This window comes from Dipodomys spectabilis, unplaced genomic scaffold (assembly GCF_019054845.1).
Source record: "Dipodomys spectabilis isolate Male_0828 unplaced genomic scaffold, ASM1905484v1 ptg000003l, whole genome shotgun sequence".
NCBI lineage: Eukaryota > Metazoa > Chordata > Mammalia > Rodentia > Heteromyidae > Dipodomys > Dipodomys spectabilis.
Genome location: NW_024870680.1, coordinates 13218596 through 13238453, shown reverse-complemented (window position 1 = coordinate 13238453; position 19858 = coordinate 13218596). Strand labels below are relative to the sequence as shown.

The 19858-nt window shown below is 36.5% G+C and overlaps 1 protein-coding gene across 2 annotated transcripts in view; it reads left to right on the top strand.

The window, feature by feature from the left end:
• Nucleotides 1–19858, top strand: part of Uvrag (UV radiation resistance associated) — a 317269-nt gene that overhangs the window by 171757 nt on the left and 125654 nt on the right. For both annotated transcript variants that reach the window (XM_042689000.1, XM_042689006.1), the window contains 4 exons: nucleotides 6946–7030; nucleotides 9930–10017; nucleotides 11290–11350; nucleotides 19200–19365. In XM_042689000.1, the coding sequence (XP_042544934.1) occupies nucleotides 6946–7030; nucleotides 9930–10017; nucleotides 11290–11350; nucleotides 19200–19365 (400 nt within the window). The remainder of the gene's footprint in view (nucleotides 1–6945; nucleotides 7031–9929; nucleotides 10018–11289; nucleotides 11351–19199; nucleotides 19366–19858) is intronic.

The window sequence follows — 19858 nt, the reverse complement described above, 5'->3', positions numbered from 1 at the left end:
TTTCTTTCTTTCTTTCTTTCTTTCTTTCTTCCTTCCTTTCTTTCTTTCTTTCTTTCCTTCTTTCTTTCTTTCCTCTCTTTCTTTCCTCTCTTTTTTTTTGGGGGGGGGCGGTCATTGGGCTTGAACTCTGGGCGCTGTCCCTCAGCTCTTCAGCTCAAGGTGAGTGCTCTACCACTTGAGCCACAGCACCACTTCTGGTTTTCTGAGTGGTTTATTGGAGATAAGAGTCTCACGGACTTTCCTGCCCGGTCTGGTATCACATGTGGTACCTTCTATTTTATTTGTTTTTGAGCTCCTTGTGGCAAGCAAGAACACAAATACATTCTTTTGATGACACAGTGTTCAGCACCATTGTCTCAGCTTTTATTGCTCAGTTCTGTAGAAATTTTCTTGATAATTTCAGAGAATAAGAAGTTATTGCCAGAATAACAAATGTTTTATATGAAATTCTCATCCATTATAATAGTGTCTTGTCATTTTCTGAGAAATTTGAAGAATTAAGGTGACATATATGTGGCTGTTTTCTGTTTTGCTATCTTCTTCTTGGTCAATAAGTTACTGTATTCTTTTGGCCTGTATCTTCTCTAAAACAAGCATCACAGTGGATTTGATTTGCTGCTTCAGTTTATATCAAAAGATTGTGAGTCAAAAAGTTACTTCTCTACATTTTTTTTTGTTAGTCATGGGGCTTGAACTCAAAGCCTGGGTACTCTCCCTCAGCTCTTTTACTCAAGGCTACTACCACTTTGAGCCTTACATTTCTTTATTTCTTTTTTGCTTGATTCATTATTAGTACTGGGACTTGAACTCAGGGCCTGAATGCTGTCTCTTAGCTTTTTCACTCAAGAATGGTACTCTGCTACTTGAGCCACAGCTCCACTTTTGGCTTTTTTGTTGGTTAATTGGATGAGACAAGAGTTTTGTGGACTTTCCTACCCAAGCTTCAAATCATAATCATTACATGTTACTCATGCATATAGGAGTCCTGGGTCTTGAAATCAGTGCCTGAGTGCTGCCCCTGAGCTTTTTTTCCCCTAAGGCAAAAGAGAGGAGGATTGTGAGTTTTATGTAGATTGGGAGGACACACACACGGACACACACACACACACACACACACACACACACACACACACACACACACACACACACACACACACACACCCCACAAAAAACTTAAGAGTCTTGAAAGTCAGGATTTCAATATATGTATTTCTGATTCCTACATCAGAAATTTTAGACAGTACACTGTCTGAGTATAGTGTACTGGCCCCTCAAGGCCTGCCTTTTGTTCTTAAGAAGTAAAATGAGCTCTGACCTCAGCAGTCAAACCAGTTGTATAGAGAGAGCTATGAAAGGTATCAGTTGCTTCCCATTCCCATCTGCAAGGGAACTTATCAGTTCTTTAATGAGAGGGAAAAAATTCTCTTAGCACTAAATTCTAAGAGGAATTTAACATGCTATTTCTTTTTTTTTTTTTTTTTTTTTTTTAAATTTTATTTTATTTTATTTGAGAACATACTGTACAGAGGGGTTACAATTACATGGGCAGGATAATGCATACATTTCTTACCAAGCATTGCAGCCTCCTCCTTTGTTTACCCTTCACCTCCCTTCCCGGCCTCCCCCCTCCCTCCCAACCTAATCGTACCCCCCCTCCCCCCCCCCCCCGACATTGTAAAGCTGGTTTTGACATGACATTTTGTACTTCTCATTGTTGCAACAGGTCCACCTGAATCCTTAAACGACTTGTTTGTCCCCATCTCCTCCACATGTTATACTGACATCAAATATAGTGAAAGCGGGGGTTACACTGTGGGGGAGGGACATACAAAGCAACAAGGAAATAATCTTATAAATGCGTTAGAAACACATGCATGAAAGAAACAAAAACATTAAAATACATATTTGAGGTTTTGTTTTCCTAACATCACATTATCTGACTTTTTCCGCTTGACTCATACCTATACTAGATATTGCAAATAAGGGAAACCATGGGACCTATGTTTCTTTGGGCCTGGCTTACTTCACTTAATATAATTTTTTCCAAGCCTTTCCATTTAACATGCTATTTCTTATGTCCAAGAGTTTAAACATCATAATGAAATATAGTCAATTGGAATTTTGCAAAAGTTATAGCAAGAAATATCTATTAGCCCTTGAGAAAGGCAGCATAATACATCATAGTTCAGAAGAGGCAATTTAGGAGGGAGAAAAACCAGAGTAGTACAAACGTATTCCTTTTGGGTCATCTGACATGATATGGAAAACCCAGAAGAATGATTGTTCATTGCTTTTAACTGTGATTTTGATGGGAACTGGCGCTTGGCCAATCTGTGACCAAACTCTCTGGGGAGAGAAAACTTGAAGAATTCATGTGTGTTTTGTTGGTGGAAGCAAGATTCATAATCTTTAGTTATTAGATTTACAGGAGCCAACATTGATATTTAGTTATTAAAATTATGGTGGCTTACTGTGTTCATGTTGAATAGAAGGGCCGTCTTACTTGATTGGAACATTGATATATACCTGGACAGAGCCAAGTATTTCAGAAAGCATTTTTGGGAGATGACAAACGAAGCACATACATTTGCTTTCCTTCTCTCCATTTGACATAATAGAACATTTAGAATAATTCCATGGCCATTGTGAGGACAAAAGGAGGGATCCATCAGATCTGCAAAGATTTTGACACTAAGTAGATAGGACTATTTGGGTGAGAAAAATAGAGTAGAGAAAAACTGGTCCAAAACAGAAACGGAAAAGGCTGCAATGAAGGTTCCTGGCGGAGTGTCCTTAGAAGTTTCATGCTTGAAATTTCCAAGTGGAAAGATCAGGAACCAACCAGTAGTCAGAGTGGGTGTATCTCCTGGCTCATTCTCTGTGTATCTGAGTAACTTCTTAAAATACTTACTTTCACTACTTTTGAATATAATGGACTCTTGACCTGGGTAGGTCCTTTGGTGTAAGTGTCTGGCATGGTGCAAAGGTGGAAAGCAGAACCTAAAGTGACTGTGAACCTTTATACCCATCCAGAGGAAAACATGAAAGACGGCTGTACTTAGGAGCAAAATACCCTGAAATAACACAATCTCAAAATAACGTCTTTTTATTTGACCCTTGTGGTAGTTTAAAAAAGGAACTGCCTTCTCCCAACATATACATCCTAAAATAAAGCCTGCTTGTCAACAGGCCTGATCACTTATACTGATCTGGCACTGAGCAATGAAATCTCTCGTATAAAAGAGTCCTTACAGATTCAAAGAAACCTATCCCCTATATATCCCCATGGTCTATACTAATCATTCTAAGCAGTTACTCATTGGATTGGAAGAGAGAACAAGAAAACAGAAATGAACAAGACCAAGTTGAACAAAGCAGTGGGGGAACAGGAAAATACAAAAAGTGGGGAAGAACTTAAAAAAAAAAAAAAAGAATTCCCTTAAATTTGACTTCTCTCCTCTACCTAATATAGAAAGCTGGAAGGATAAGTGTGATGCTGGTGGCTCACACCTGTAATCCTAGCTACTCAGGAGGCTGGAATCTGAGGATCGCGGTTCAAAACTAGCCTGGGAAGGAAGGTTTTCTCCACTAAACTACCCAAAAAGCCCAGAAATAGAGCTGTGTGGCTCAAGTGTAGAGAGCACCAACCTTGAGCAAAAGAAGCTCAGGAACAGCACCCAGACCCTTAGTTCAAGCCACAGGGCCAGAACCAAAAAGAAAAGAAAGCTGGAAAGGTTTTGATGTCTACTCAAATAAGAAGCTGGGTAATGTACAAGTTCTTAACTTTCAGAGAGCTAAGATCTCAGAGCAGCAAGAAGCCTGCTGTACAAAGAAAGCACAAGGAAGGAGGATGGTATCTACCACAAGTGGCATAAAATGGGAAGAAGTAGGGGCTTCTGAATGAGAAGGTAAAATCAGTCACCAAAAGCTTTTTATTTTTTCCAGTCGTGGAGCTTAAACTCAGGGCCTGGGTGCTATATATGGGCTTTTTTGCTCAAGCCTTTTGGTCTACCGCTTTGAGCCATTGTACACTTCCAGTTTTCTGGTGGTTTATTGGAGATAAGAATCTCATGGACTTTCCTGCCCCGGCTGGCTTTGGACTGTGATTTTCAGATCTCAGCCTCCTCAGTAGCAAGGATTACAGGCATGAGCCACCAGTGCCCGGCTTCACCAAAAGCCTTGCAGAGATCATTCATGGCCAAGTTTGTTCTAGTGTGAAACATTAAATAATAAGGCCACTCATACCTTCTGCATACGCCTTCATTTTAGGTTCACATGAAAGATTGCAGACAAGCCAGGAAAGGAGAGGTCTGGTTTTAGAGGAGGGGAGTGGCTATTATTATAAGAGAAGCATAATCTTTCACTTAGAACAACAGTATTAAGTCTCTAGGAGAAGAGCTACACACTCTGCAATTCCAGGGGACAGATGAAAGCCTATTGTGCCTGTAAGGAAAATAGCCAAATGCACAAATTATAGTTGGAAACGGCAACATTCATCTCTCAGTAATTGATAGAACCAGTAAAGAAAAAATTAGTTAGAATAAAAGATCCTGTCATGTGTAGTACTACATGCCTATAAATCCCAGCTTCTCAGAAGGAAGACTGGGAGGGCTATAGTTCATGATCATTCTGGGTAAGTTAGCAAGACTGCCATCTCAACAAATAAGCCATGTGTGGTAGTTCATGCCTATGATACCAAACATACACGCTTGAGGTAGAAAGATTATGGTCCAAAGCCGGCCCCAGACAAAAATGTAGACCCTGAAGAAATAACTAAAGCAAAAGTGTTCCAGGCATGATTCAAGTGACCTTTAAATCAAACCTTCATACTACTACCCCCAAATACCCAGAAAAAAAAGAAAGCTCTTCATAGTGCAAGTATACCATTTCTCTGAGCCATGCAGAATATACTTTTTCCTCCCAAGTATACATGAAACATTCAGTTAGAATATATTTGGTACTATAAAACAAACATAAAAATTATTAAAATTATACTCTTGCTAAAATTGTCCTCTCACTAAAGCAGAAATAAACTAGAAACCACTAACAGAAAGTTGGCTAGAAAATTTCATCTGTTTGGAAATTGCACAGCATACATATAAGAAGCTATGAGTCAAAGAAGAAACAAGACAAGTTAGAAAATATTTGGAGTTGAATGAAAATGAATATATAAATATTTGGAGGCATGCAAGCTTAGGGGAAATTTTATAGCATTAAAAAAACTCACATTTAAAGAGAAGGTCTGCAATCAATAATCTAAGCTTGTGCTTTAACAGAAAAAGAACAAATTAAGCCCAATTCAAGCAGAAGGAAGGAAATAATAAAGGGCAGAAATCAATGAAACAAATAACACAAAAAGAACATTGGCTACCAACAAAGCCAAAGCTAGTTATTTGAAGAGATCACTAGAATTGTTAAACTGCTGTCAGACTGACCAAGTTTTTACTTGGAGGACATATAAATGTCAGGAATGACAGAAAACATCACTTCAGATCCTCCAGACAGGCAAATGATAATAAAATGACATTTTAAACATGATGGGAATAGGTCACAAGGGTACTGGAGACAGATTGAAGAGTGTCTCCATGGTGAAATCCCTAATGATTACATACAGTTGCATAGAATGCAGAGTCAGGTCTCACCTTTTTGAGTATTAAATACTCACCTTAATATGGAATCAGTAAGATGACGATTGTGGGGGGGGGGCATTGAATTAAGAACTAACAAAGATAAATGGTGTTCCTTCATTAAGTTCTGTTTAGGGAGTGGGTATAGAGTTTCCCACTTACTGGTCTTTAAAGTGCAACAGAGAGAGGAGTATGATACCTACCTATGAATGCATTGGCAACACTCCTTAGGATTGGAGTGTGGCTCAGTGGTTGAGCACTTGCCTAGCCTGCTCCAGGCCCTGGATTCCATCATCAGCATTGGAAAATAAAACTACTCAGGTAGTGGATATTGTGCTCAGATAAATCTACTTTTTACTCTTCCTGTAGGAGTAGAGTTTTTGGTGTCTTTTCTTACTGGATCAAAATTCATGAAACTCAGCTCCTTTGTAAGTAATCTGAAACTTTGTGTATTGGAGTCTCTGGTGTTACAATCAGGCCTGGATCTCCATGAATGTAAGAGGCTCTCATTTTCTCAGAGCAGGAAGATGTAAAAGGCTTTTATGACCAATATTGGGGTTAAAAAGTTGATAGAAACACTAAACTTAGGCATATAAATATAAGTATTAATCATTAGAATGCTAAAGCAAACACTTAAAGGAAATTAAATGTTCTGTAATGGGATTGGTGTATGAGGGTATCAGATAAAATGTGGAATATTCTTATAATCACATCTATGGAGTTAAATTTTATACAGCTATAACTTCAGACTGTCAACATGTAAAACTGCTTATGACATAATGTGGAAAAATCAGAATACACATTTCCTGTACCCAGTGATTTTTCACTAAAACTACTTATGTTTATGACCAAGATGGAAGTTCATAAAAACTACTTGTATATATGAACTATATTATAGTAATCAAAAGGCAGATAATTTTTCCTGCTCTACACTTTATATTTCAGTAATGTTCTTACATAGCATTTGTGGTTGAGAATAAATTAACCGGTCCTTTTTTTTTTTTTTTTTTTTAAGTCTGAATTTTGAGATCAAGGTTTCTTGGTCACCTCTCCAAAAATCTGTGGGCAGAGAGTATTAGAATCCTGCTCTTTGGCTCCTGCTAGGGGCTGGACTTGTACGCAGAATGAATCAATAGGAAGTTTGTTCTGGTTAATCCCTCTAGGGACCTCTACACTTTGATGCGCTTTCCTTCTTAGTCTTTTTCTATCCCTCTCACAGTTAGGGGACTGGGCTCTGCCAGAAAAGATATGATTGAGCAGTCCTGTCTGTCTGCAATATTACATCTGGAATTATCTCCTTCAATCTCTCTCCCTCCAGGCAGCACATTTTCAACTGAACACATCAAGCTTCAACTCCAGAAGGAATCCCTAGATGAGTTGAGGAAGGAGTGCACCGCCAAAAGGTAAATGCCATGTGGAGAAAGGTTGCTCTGAATGTGAGTATGCTGTGATGGTATGTTTGAAAGTGAAGTATTCTTTAAAATGCTGGTATTAATATATATTCCATTCATCTCAGAATGCCATTATTTATTCCACAAAGCAGTCATTCATATCTATTTTGTGCCATAGACTGTGCAAGAAGCCAGTTACAAAAGCTCCTACTATGTCATCATAATCAGAAACACCAACATTGTTCTAGCCTCCCAGGACATATAGCACTGTCACTTAATATTGGAGTCTTTCCCTCTTCCTGTCTTCTGCATGCAATTTCACTTACAATTTTTATTTAAATAATTTTTAGACTAATTCTTCTTTCTCTCTCACTTTCTGTTATCATTATCTCCTCCCTCCCTTCTTCCCTCCCTCCCTTCCTTCCTTCCTTTCTTCCCCCCCCCCATCTCTCTCTTCTTCTTGCTATTTTGTTTTTGTTAATATAGGGAATTCAAAGAGCTTAATGCTTGCTAGGCAGGCACTACTACTTGAGCCATATCTCCATCACTTTTTGTGCTGGCTGTTTGTGAGATAGGATCAGCCTTGGACAGGAATGGTTCTCCATTCTTCTATTTATGCTATATGTATAGCTAGAATGGCAGGCACACACCACTACACCCAACTTTTTCTGTTGACATGTGATCTCACAAACTTTTTTTGCCCATGCTGGCGAGGAGCTATGATTATTCTGAGTTCAGCCTTCAGAGTAGCTAGTAATACAGGCATGAGCCACTGGCACCTGGTCCTGTTTATATTTCTTAAAGGTATTTTGGATGACCTCAACAGTCCCCTAGAAAATCTCTGTATCCTCAATCCCTCCATCTCTAGTTCATTTTTTATATGCTGTCAGGCCTTTCCTCTTAAATTGCCATTCTTTTTTCCTCTTCTTAATATAATGATTCTTTTGCTAATTTTCAAATAGCCTTTAATAGGAAGTTTGACATTATACAACTATAGTTAATTTTAGTTTTTCTCTTTATTTTTCCTACTACATTCTTAATGCATTACCACCTCTATACTTCCTTTCATGTTCACTCATTTTCCTGGAAAGTTCTGCCAGCCTGCATTTTTTCTTTGAGAAACCACCTTGGTAACTAAGGCCTTAAGAATACTAGATCTGGAAAGAACCTTGAGATCTTTAATCCTCACAGTTTGTTTTTTTGTTTTTTGTTTTTTGTGTTTTTTTTGGTCGGTCGTGGGGCTTGAACTCTGGGCTTGGGGGCTATCCCTCAGCTCTTCAGCTCAAGGCGAGCGCTCTATCGCTTGAGCCACAGCACCACTTCTAAGCCTCGCAGTTTGAAGATGGAAAATTTCTGTTTATCTGGTTCACAGCAAAGCCAGAGCTAGACCCCATTTAATCTTTAGTGCTGTTTAAATCAGAGCATTCAGTGTTTTTCTCATCCTTATATATAACATTTTTGACACCAGGTTCTCCAGCAAGCACCAATTGAATACACTATAATTTAATTCAATTTGGACACTGTCTACCAGGAGATATATCTATTCCTACTTGGTTTCACAAGAATATAATCTCCCACTGATTGCATATAGTCAGAAGTCCCAGATTGTAGACCTATGTTTCTCAAAAATCCTTCCTTTGCCGATTCAGTTAATTTGTAGTTTACTAAAATGGCAAAAAGAAATTAAGAGAAGCCCTAATGTTGGCTTCTTTATTATAAGGAATATTGCAAAAGATACAAGTAAGCACCCTGATGGAAGAGACAGAGCAAAGGGTAAGGGTTGAGGTAGGGTGGCCTCTCGAGGTAGGCCATTCTCCATACTCCTTGATCTATAGCTCCCCTTGCACCTCTTCTTAGAAGTTGATGCTTGGGGCTCTAATTACTTGATCTTTCTAGTAGTCAGTTCTGGCTCTAGTCTGTCTTAAAGGTCCCACATCAACTCACCTCATTATTATAAACTCTGGTATTATCAATTGAGGCTTATTGTGAATATAAAAACACTGTAGTAACTTGGAAAATTCTGAAGGTTTTAGGTTCTCTGTGATTAGAATGTAGAACAAACACCACATACTTCTTTTATTTAGAACATCTAAGCATTCTACTTCATTCTACAACTTTTTTGTTGTTGTTGTAAGGCAGAAACTTAATTTATATATGTCTATTCAAATTTAAGAAATCCAGATACTCTGCAACTTTTGCATTACACCTAAAATATATTCTATATCTTTTTATTTCTCAAATTGCTAACAGTGTCAGTAGTTAATTTATTCTGTGGTACTTCATATTGGTCTTGTTTTTAAAGTAGTTCTAGAGAAGAACTGAGTCATCTTTTACTATATCTTTTATTTCTTTTTACTTTATAATTTTTCTAACATTGCAAAAGCTTGTTATAGCACATAGTTGTGAATCAAAGTCTATTTTAAGGATATACCATGTGTATCTTTCTTGAAGTCAAACTGTCCTCATTAGATAATGAATATTAAACCTTGATTAGTTTACTAGGACTCTACAGAGGCATAGTTTTTTTGTCTTCCCTGTTTATAAATGGGAATAATAATAGCAACCTAGTAGAGTTGTTGAAATAATTGAATAAAGCCATTTGTAATGTTCCTTCTGTATATTAGCAGGTGTCAATGAATGGCTATATGTACCTTTTCATCTCTTAGCATGGTGTTACACACACATTAGCTTAGTTTATTTAGTGTGTAACTATAATGCATACACTGTAGTTACCTTAAGGAACAAGATAGGTAGGACTGAAGATAGCTATTATTCTTGCCTCTTCTTGTGAAAGTCGGTGACCTATTACAGACCATTTAATCTCCTCCTGCACAAATTATGTGGCAATAAATGTTAGAAAGCATGCAAGCATTTTTTTTAATGAATGTACTTTGTTTTGTTTTTTCAATAGAGAACTCTTTCTGAAGACCAATGCTCAGTTAACAATTCGTTGCAGGCAATTACTCTCTGAGCTTTCCTACATTTATCCTATTGATTTGGTAAGTTTCAGTTTTCCAAAAAGAGTTTTCTTTTTAAAAAGATAATTCCATTTGGAATTCCCTCTTAATGCAAAACTCATTGTTCTGATTTTAATCATATGCTCTCATTCAGATACTAATTTCTATTTGAAAACTTTGATTTTTTTATATTGCTTTGGTGGTAGGATTTCTCCTGAGAATGCCAAATTATTTCTAATTTCTTTATAATCTTTTTATTTATTCACATTATCCTCTAGTAACTTTTCTGACAATACCTGCAGGTATATGTGTACTGCTTATACATTGACAATTGCTTATTCGTGTTTATTAAGATTTTGGTGGGATAACTTATCAGGATGTTACATTTTGAATCTAGTTTCTTTTAAAATACATACAACAAATAATCCTTCAGGAAAAGTGATTAGAATTTTTCTTAGAAACCAAATCTGTAAGTGGGGTGGTGCATGCCTGTAATCTAGCCCAGTCAGGAGGTTGGGGTAGGAGGATCATTGTCCAGGCCACAGGCAAAAGCATGAGACTCTATCTGGAAAATAAACTAAAAAACAAAAGATTAGGTGGGACCCAAGTTGTAGAACACTTGCTGAGGCAAGTTCAATATTGCCAAAAAAAATGTTTTTTAAATCCAATTTTAAATTTTAAATCCAATTTTAAGTCCAATTCTTTTGTTAATGGAAGTGTGTTTAAAATTTAATTTTCAGGGGAAAAAAACTAATAGAGTTTGAATTTTCTCATTTATAGATAGGGATTAACCAGAATTATCTATCCATAATCCATAGATAGATAGATCTATCTTTAGGGGTGAGAGAGAGTGGTTCTTGGGCTTGAAATCAGGGTTTGAGCACTTTTTAGCTTAGGGTGGCATTCTACAACTTCAGCTACCATTCCATTTCTGGCATTTTGCTGGTTAGTTGGAGATGAGTCTCTGTGGACTTTCCTGCCAGGGCTAGTTTCGAACCATGATAATCAGATCTCCAGGTTCCTGAGTAGCTGAGATTATAGGCATGAACCACTGGTGACAGGCCCAGAAGGTATTTTTTATGATAACATTTTAACATGACATTTTCTTGGACATGTTTTTATTATAGACAATTTCAAATATATATAAATTAAGAAAGATAATGTAGTGAGTGAACATATGCTCCTCATCCAGCTTCACCAGCTAAGACATTGTTTTGAGTCTTAGTACGACCTGCCAAATTCTTAGAGAATTGCTTATAATTTTCTTACTTTAGGTACATAAAAATTAATTTTATTCTTTGGTTAAATTTGCAGAATGATCATAAGGATTACTTTGTATGTGGTGTCAGGCTGCCTAATTCTGAGGACTTTCAAGGTATCTTATTTCTTTTTTACTTCAAAAGGTATATGTATCTATATATGAATAGGGTCACCATAAAATGCTGGATCCCTAGCAGTTTGTCCAAAATAGTTTGTTACCTTTTTGTCTTTTTTCATTGGAAGTATGTATAGTCAGATTTCCTATTTTAATAAGGAAACCTAATAAAAAATATTTAGCTTAATCATAAAAAAAAATTACTGAATCTTTTACTTATAATTTAAAAGAAAATCATTTTTAAATGAGGTTTGAACAGACCAAGGAGTGTGGTGGTTAGGAATTACTATAATCTCCCTATCCTCTGGCGTTGAGTTTCATGGGGGGAAAAAGTGTAGTTGTAATAAACGGTAAACATGCATCTGTTCCAACTAGCCGGAAAGGTATCTGAAAATTTAATTTTGATGCATCTTCACTACTATAGGTTTAATTTGTTATAATTTCTTTTATCACATTAAAGGTATTATGATATATGATTCATAATAATTCCTATATTTTAAAAAATCTTTTCCTGATTTCTTTGCAAATATGCCAAAGAAATGTTTATTATTAGCAATAAAATGATATTGTTAGCCTAAAGGGTGATTTGAGACCTTCTAAATATCTTAACCTATATTATTCCCAAAGTAGCGTATATGTTATCTATGTGGGAAGAACTTATTCAAGAAGAGAGCATTACTAGTTTTGGTCAGGACTTATCACCATTTTTCTAGAAAGAAATGATTTCTGTATGTGGTTCGTAAGCAATCAATACTATTTTAAATAATGCCCTTTCAAGAAGTAAGTCATTGAGACATAAAACAAGGAAGATAACAAATGAAACATTTCAAAATCTATTCCTGTCCTGGTTCCTTTGTATAAACTGTGTCTTTGAGTTGACTTCCGAAGCAGTGCCCTATCTGTGTTACATGATAGTTGTAAGAGATAAGTGAGATATAGCAATATCTGTAAAAGTAAGAGATTTTTGCCTTTCTTAAATCCTTACAAATCCAAAAGCAGGCCCATGAGAAAGTGATATTCAGTGACTTGTTTGGGACTAAAAGCTATGTAGTAATCTAGCTGGGGTTTATGTGGTCTGCGATCCTCAAACCTCTACACATCATACAAATGTGCTTTGGAGTTAATTTAAGGCAAAGTTGTAGTGCCTTGAAGGTCATAGTTCATCATTTTCCTCATTGATTCATTAAAAAAAACCAAAACTATCAAACACCTATAAACTAGGCACTTGGTTAGGGCTTGAAGACATAAGAATGAAAAAACAAAAACAAAAGCACATGTTCTTTCCTTCTATGACACCTTAAAGGAGACAGCCAGTAAACAGGAAACTAGTTAGCAAGTTCTTAATAAAACAATGTCCTATCATAGAGAATGAGTGAACCTACTTTAGATACTAGTCAGAGGAGATAGACCTCTCTAACGAGAAACATTAATAGAGATTGGGAAGGCTAAACGCAAATTATACTACTGCTAGGGGAAGACACTGCTGCGAGATAGGGCAAGAAGTACAGAGTTATGATGAAGGAGGAATGGAGTGTCATACTTGAAAAAAGCAGGGTCAGGTGTGTGGGAAAACAAGCTATGTTTAATTCTTCACCTGTATATTGAATAAATATTTGTAGCTCTAGTTTATTGTGGTGGAATGAAAGTGACATGAGTTTTCATTCAGGAGATACTTAATAAATATAATTGAATTAATTACAAAGGAGGGAGGAAGGGAAGAAAGGAGAGAACAAAGAAAGGGAGGGAAAGGGAAGGCAAGGAAAGGAGGAAGGAAAACATGAGGGAAGGGGGGAGACAGGAAGAAAAAATAGGGCAAAAGGAGAAGGAAGGTAGGAGAAAGATAGGAAAGGAAGGAAGAAAGTTGGGACAGAGTAGACCAGAACTGTGTGGTTGGAACATGGTGTGTATAGGAAAATTTATATTAGAGGAAAGAAGAGAGGTCACTCAGGGCCTTGGGGCCACTGTAAAGAGGTTCTATTTTGTTCCCAGTGAAGTGGGCAGTCCTGAGGGCTTAGAAAAGGACCTGGCCTGGGTTCAGCTATGCTGTTAACAGTCACTCTAGCTTCTAAATACAGAATGATCTGAAAGGAGCAGGAAGAGAAACGGGAATAGCATTAGTGGTGTGGTCTGTTACTTTAATCCACTCAAGGAGGTTTCTTGGTTCTATTTTTGTTTTCTTTGAAGTGCCTTGTATCCTAGTTTTTCATAGCTTTTATAGCTGTCTACACGTAGAATGTCCTATAAGGTGGGTCCGCTTACAAAAAAAAAAAAAACAAAAAACTAGTGCAGCCTTTTAGCACAGTTACTGTAAAATGAAATGGGAAATTAAGTGAATGTTTAATTTTCTTGTAAGAGCCCATCACTTCCCCATACCTCTTGGAGTTAGCAGTTTTAAGAAGTGTATATGGTAGTATTGGACTTTAAAATCCAGCTAGCATTCTGCAAGGTACTAACATGTAGTAAATACATTGAGTGCCCTGGATTTGTTATTTGCTGTGTCAAGTGTTGACTGTATACCAGGAATTAAGGAATCCATGTATTCTCAGGATGATTGTAGTCCTATCCAGAGCATCAGATTTATAATCAAACCAATCAGAAAGTGTTTGTTGAATCCATAGTGTATCAAATTAGGCACTTAGAAGTTTATACCAGATATGTGGAACATAAAGAAGTAGAGATAGTTTTACCAGATGGTTATCAGGAAAACCTTTATATAGAAGCAAAGACACGTGCACTGTCTTGAGAGATAACTAGTGTCCCCTGTTGAAAAAAGGGTAGGTTGATGAGTAGAGATGCAGTAACAACTGTACATGACATTATCACATTTATTACTGTCACTTTTGTAACTGTGAGAATCAGTTTCTTTTGTGAAGAAAAAAATACTTCTGGGTTGTTTTTTTTTAAGATAGGGAAAACCAAGACCCAGATTAGTTATGTTTTCCAACGTCTCGTATTAGCCAGTGGTAAAGCCAAGATTATCTCTGTTTGGCCTGATTCTAAGGGCCATATTGTTCCTGTCATGGTATAGTTTCCTCCCTTGCTTTGAGTAATAACCTTTTCTAAGCCTTTGACCATGTTTTTTTGTTTTTTATGTATTTTTATTTTTATTTATTTTTTATCCTGTAGTAGCTGCACTGTGGGAGAATCTAGTATAGGAACTCCAGACTGCTTATTCCCTAATTCCCTAATATTCCTGAGACTTTGCTAGATAGGCTTTACATTGCATGAGTTAATACTGTTTGGGAAACCACCTGGGCCCCAACGTTATTGTGCTTTGCTAAATGGGTAAGTTATTGTTAGAGTGTTTTCAAGAGAAACCTGGACACAAGGAGAGAAACTTGTCCAGCAGTAGGGTATTCATCTGAATTCCATTGACTGAGACATTTAGTTTTTTTTTTTTGTTTTTTTTTTTTTTTCAAGGTTTTTTTTTTTTTTTATTGAAAGCTACTATACAGAGGGTTACAGTTACATGAGTGAGGTTATGAGTACACTTCCTCTTGAACATTGTTACCCCCTCCATTGTTTTCCCCATACCATCCCCTCCCTCCCTCCCTTCCCCGAGGTTCTTTTTTTTTTTTTTTTTTGATTGTGATTAAATGATTACATAATTTCAAAATCACAAGTTCATTCTAACTTCCCTGGAGCAAATTGTCTACCACAGTCTGTAATATATAACAGTGTTCACATGTTATATACCATATTTGTGATCAGCAGCATGGGGATATTTAGTAGTGGTTCAACCAGATGAGCGGGAGTTCTTTGTTTCTTAAGTCCTGTTAGTTTTGTCGTTTCACCTAACCTTTTGGACATTTAGTTTTAGAACAACAAAAGACAATGTTTGTGCGTGTGTGTTTTTAAGTAATCCATAACACGAGAGCCTTTTGTGGTAATGAGACCCAGATTTCCTTCTGTGTCTGTATCCCTTTATGCAGGCATGATTTCTTGGAAAGGAGAGTCCATATGTCAAACAGTGTCTCATTGAGAACATGGAATGAGTCCATAGATGCTGTGGCAGTGATTAGAGTCTTAAATATTTTGTCCTGTCTGGATCAGTGGGTGCTTGATTCCTTTACAGATCAGCTGCCTCAGTGATTGGGAAGGCAGGATGGTAAGAGCTTTTAGATCACTTATTGTACTTGGATGCATTTGAATATAAATAGTTTGCCAACATATAAATCAAAGGAACAGATGAATTAATTTATTATGTTGTAATGGCCATTGTGTGTTTGTGGAATCGATTGTCATAAAAAATTACACGAAAACTTCAGCTTTGAGTGGCTTCCTATATTTAAAAACAAACTTAGGAGAAACTCTGGCCTTTTATTTTGCTCTTAAGCCCCTTAAAACATTGAATTAGTATCTTTGTCTCACACCTGAGTCTTACAGCTCATTGCTTTTCCTCTTTGGACCCCTGCACTCCCCCTCCAGCCTCTTCTCACCCATACAACTCTCATCTGTGACCCTCCTAACCCCCAGAGCAGCATAAGAAACCCAAACCTCTGCTCTGCATTAGGTGTTGTGGACGTCATTAATGCTTACTGGAAAAGCACACCCCAGAGAGCTGTGTTTTGGCTTTGGCAGGTAAAAAGTCTTTCAGATCTTGGAATGTTAGAAACCTTAAACCTTTTGGTTTTTTCACTAAAGTGATTGGCAAGAGAATGTGACATGTGAGGTTGCAACAGCCATAATTAACCACATGAGCTCACATTTTCCCACTGGAGGTTCAGTGGTCTCGGGGTGATGAAAGTGACTTCCCTACCAGGAGGTGGTTTTCCTTTTGAGGGCATTGGAATACCCCAGGGTCCTGTAATGCTTCACCCATGGTCCTTTTAAAATTCTTTTTAATATAAAGCTGCAATATTGGAAATCCAACACCACAGTGTTTAACCATAAGGCTGGGATGGAGCTCTATGGCCTGGAGTGGGTATTAATAGATGGAGCAGGAGTCTTGTGACCATGATGGTGAGTGAGAATAACCTCAATCAAAGCTGGTTTCCAGTATTACTAATTTTAATTGTTTATTATTTATCTTTGTTTTTCTGACTTCTGTGCATAGACTTCTCTTAGAGATGCTTTTTGATCTTTAAATGTAAACAAAATTATTCTTTTTACTGGGATAGGGGAGGAGATGTTAGAGGAATAGTTTTTTTTTAAATAAAAATGCATATGTCACTCAAAATATGCAAATAAAATTCTTTAATATTACCTCAGTAGTAATATTTTTTAAAAGTGGATGCTTGAAGTTAGTACCAGATAAGCTTTAAAAAAAATCAGTTTGCTTTTGACCTGTTTGGAAAACTGATTAAATAAGAGGCCTTTTGCTCTTTCTGGAAGTTTTCAAGTCCTTTTCTACCAGGTTATATGAAAAGGCATAACATTAGTTTTCTTTATTCTAAGTCCTCTTCTTCCTTTTCCTCTCTACTTCAAAAGAGGGTTCTTAAAAACCAAGTACTTTTACTCAGAGGAACATGTGGGGGGGAGGGGGGCTGGCATTGGGACTTGAACTCAGGGCTCTGCTTTCCCTTGGCTTTCTTGCTCACAGCTGGCATTCTACCACTTGAACCACATCTTGAGCCCAGAATTTTTTCTGGTTAATTGGAGCTAGAGTCTCCAAGACTTTTCTGTCCAGGATAGTTCCATCCTCTAGGTCTCAGTCTCCTGAGTAGCTAGCATTATAAGCTTGAGCCACCAGTGCCTGACTCACAGGAGTACTTTGTATTTGCTAAGCCTGTCTATAGCATGAAGGAGGCAGCATTCAGCAGACTATGAAGGAACTCAGGCCCAGATGTGACTTCACCTCTAAATATTCTGCATTCATAGTATTTTGAAATGTGGACACAATTCTTCCATTGATAACTGTGCCTTTGACCAAGCCATATCTTTATTCTCATCAATAAGTTGTTAGTGTCAGATTATATGATCTGTAGGATTGCTTTAGCTCAAATACTATATGACATTGAATTTATTATGTAAAGTACTTTCAGTTTCTAGGATTGTATGATATATAGGTTTTGACAGAAGCAGAATGTTGTAGTAGTAATTAAGGGATTTAGATGGGAAGATGTGGCCTCTGAAAATAATTAGGATGCTATTTATTGAGGGTATGATTCAATAATCAGTTGAAATGAATGTTGTTTTATTCTCATGAGTTTATTTTGAGATAATTACATTGATTGAGAAGCCTGTTTTTGTCAATCACTATCCAAGTGATCAGGGACTCAGACATTTTATGCATTCTTTATTTTTACTAGAAAAGAGTGTAGAAACTATAGAAGTACCTGGATCATATGCTTGGTATACTCTAGGTTCCCACATTTAAATGTTATTTATTATAAATTGGCTTTTTAACCCTAAAATTCTACAACAGTATGATAGAATAGTCAAGAATAGCGGATTTAGTGTCAGGCCAATATGTGTACCCACTGTACTGCTTTAGACAGGTTTTTTAATTTCTTTAAGCCTTAGTTTACTTGTAAAATACATGAAATAGCATTAAAATGGAGCTCAGTATAAAAATTGTTCATGAATAAATATCAAATATAATGTACTACATTTTCAGAAAGAAGACTTTATAATAGTAAAAGTTACTGGTTTTTATAGAATGACTAAAAAGAAACCAAGAATTTCTTGTGTTGTGTATAGGTAGAGAATTTACAGAGGAATGGGTGCCTCTGTTGACATTCCTAGCTTAAGAAGGTGGTACATAGATAATTAATTACAAGCAGAGAAAACTCAGAAAGTAGTCAAGCTATGATCATCGTAATCATTTTAAGCCCATCTCTTGCCAGCTGGGGTATTCAGATTATGTGTTAAACCTTTCAGTGTGAGTGCATGTGTCACATGTGTGCAAATACACTTTTTAAGGTATTTTATGAAATACCTTAAATACCTGCCTGTGCAAGGCCATTTTGCCTTTCTTCTGCAGGAAAGTTAGAACTTTCTATGATGCTACTCTAAGAAATCTGGATGATGATGATGATGATGATGATGATGATGATGATGATGATGATGCTAAGTTGTAATGTGATTGTCTAAAACTTGTTAAATGCTAGGTGTTTATGTCTGACTGAATGACACATGCATTTTCTCCTAGTTACTTCTACCTACATTGCATAAATAGTATAGCATATAAACAATGTGATTTGACCTTATATCTTCCCTTATTTCATCTTAAACTTCCCAGATTTACATATACAACACTGTCTTGGTCAGTATCAAAACATACCCCTTAAAGCTGCATTGTGCATTTTACTTCTCTTCAAAATGAATGATAATGTGGAATAGTACAGTATTACAATGTTGCCTAAAAAATATTAATTAATAATATGTATAATGCTTATGTAGTATTCTATATTTAAGCCTCTGAGTAATTTTTACAATTTTTATGTAATTGACTTAAGTATTAATTCTTCCCTTTAAATTGCTGGGAAGGGGTCTGGTTGCATGGATCAAGTACATGGTAGAGCATCTGCCTAACAAATGTGAAGCTCTACGTTGATACACCAGTACACGCCCCCCTCCCAAACAAACAAACAAACAAAAAAAAAACAGCTGCTAAGAAAGAAGGTAATGGATACTTTGGCACACTAATAACTCTTAAGATATATATGTGAAAAGTTTTCTTATACACTAATAATTGGGAAATAGCTTTAAAGATAATTAGTGGATCAAGTTTAGTTTTGTTAATTCATTTAGATTTGCATAAAATTCATTTCTATATATAAGTGATTAGCATTTTATTTATCACTAAATTCTTATTAGCTCTCCTCTGAAATTGATTTGTTTTATCTCCTAGCTACATTTATAAGGTAAATGGTTGTTTTCTTTTCCTCTGCTTTTGAATTTACAGCAAAAGATGATGGAAGCATTGCTGTTGCCCTTGGTTATACTGCACATTTGGTCTCCATGATTTCCTTTTTTCTACAAGTGCCCCTCAGATACCCTATAATTCATAAGGGGTCTAGATCAACAATCAAAGATAATATCAATGACAAGCTGACTGAAAAGGAAAGAGAGTAAGTGTCTTTTTTTTTCAAATGTTTTTAACACCAAGCTAATTTGAACTATGGATAGAACGTAGGGTATATTAACAATATAAATTGTTTCCTAAATTGTTACACCTCTTAACCTCCGTAAAGTACACCATTTTCTTTAAATAAAATATAATTGTTCAACTAGATTCTAATGGTTCAACTACCATACTTACAAAATTTTTCAGTTTTAGCAAAATTGACTCATTTAAACTTAGTGTGTTTCTTTTACTTTTGAGGACAAATACATGCCCTGAAAATATTCACGTAGTACCTGTTGCTTGCCACTCAGCAAGTAAAATGGTTAAAAGATTTGTCAGAGAGCCAACTAAGGAAAGGATAAAAGGCTTAGTAGTAGATAGAACATAGCAGGAAAATAGATTAGTGAAGTTAATGATAGGTTAGTAGAAAATATAGAAGTGGAAGTAGAACTGTGGCTCAAAGTGGTAGTTGAGCAAAAGAGCTCAGGGATAGCACC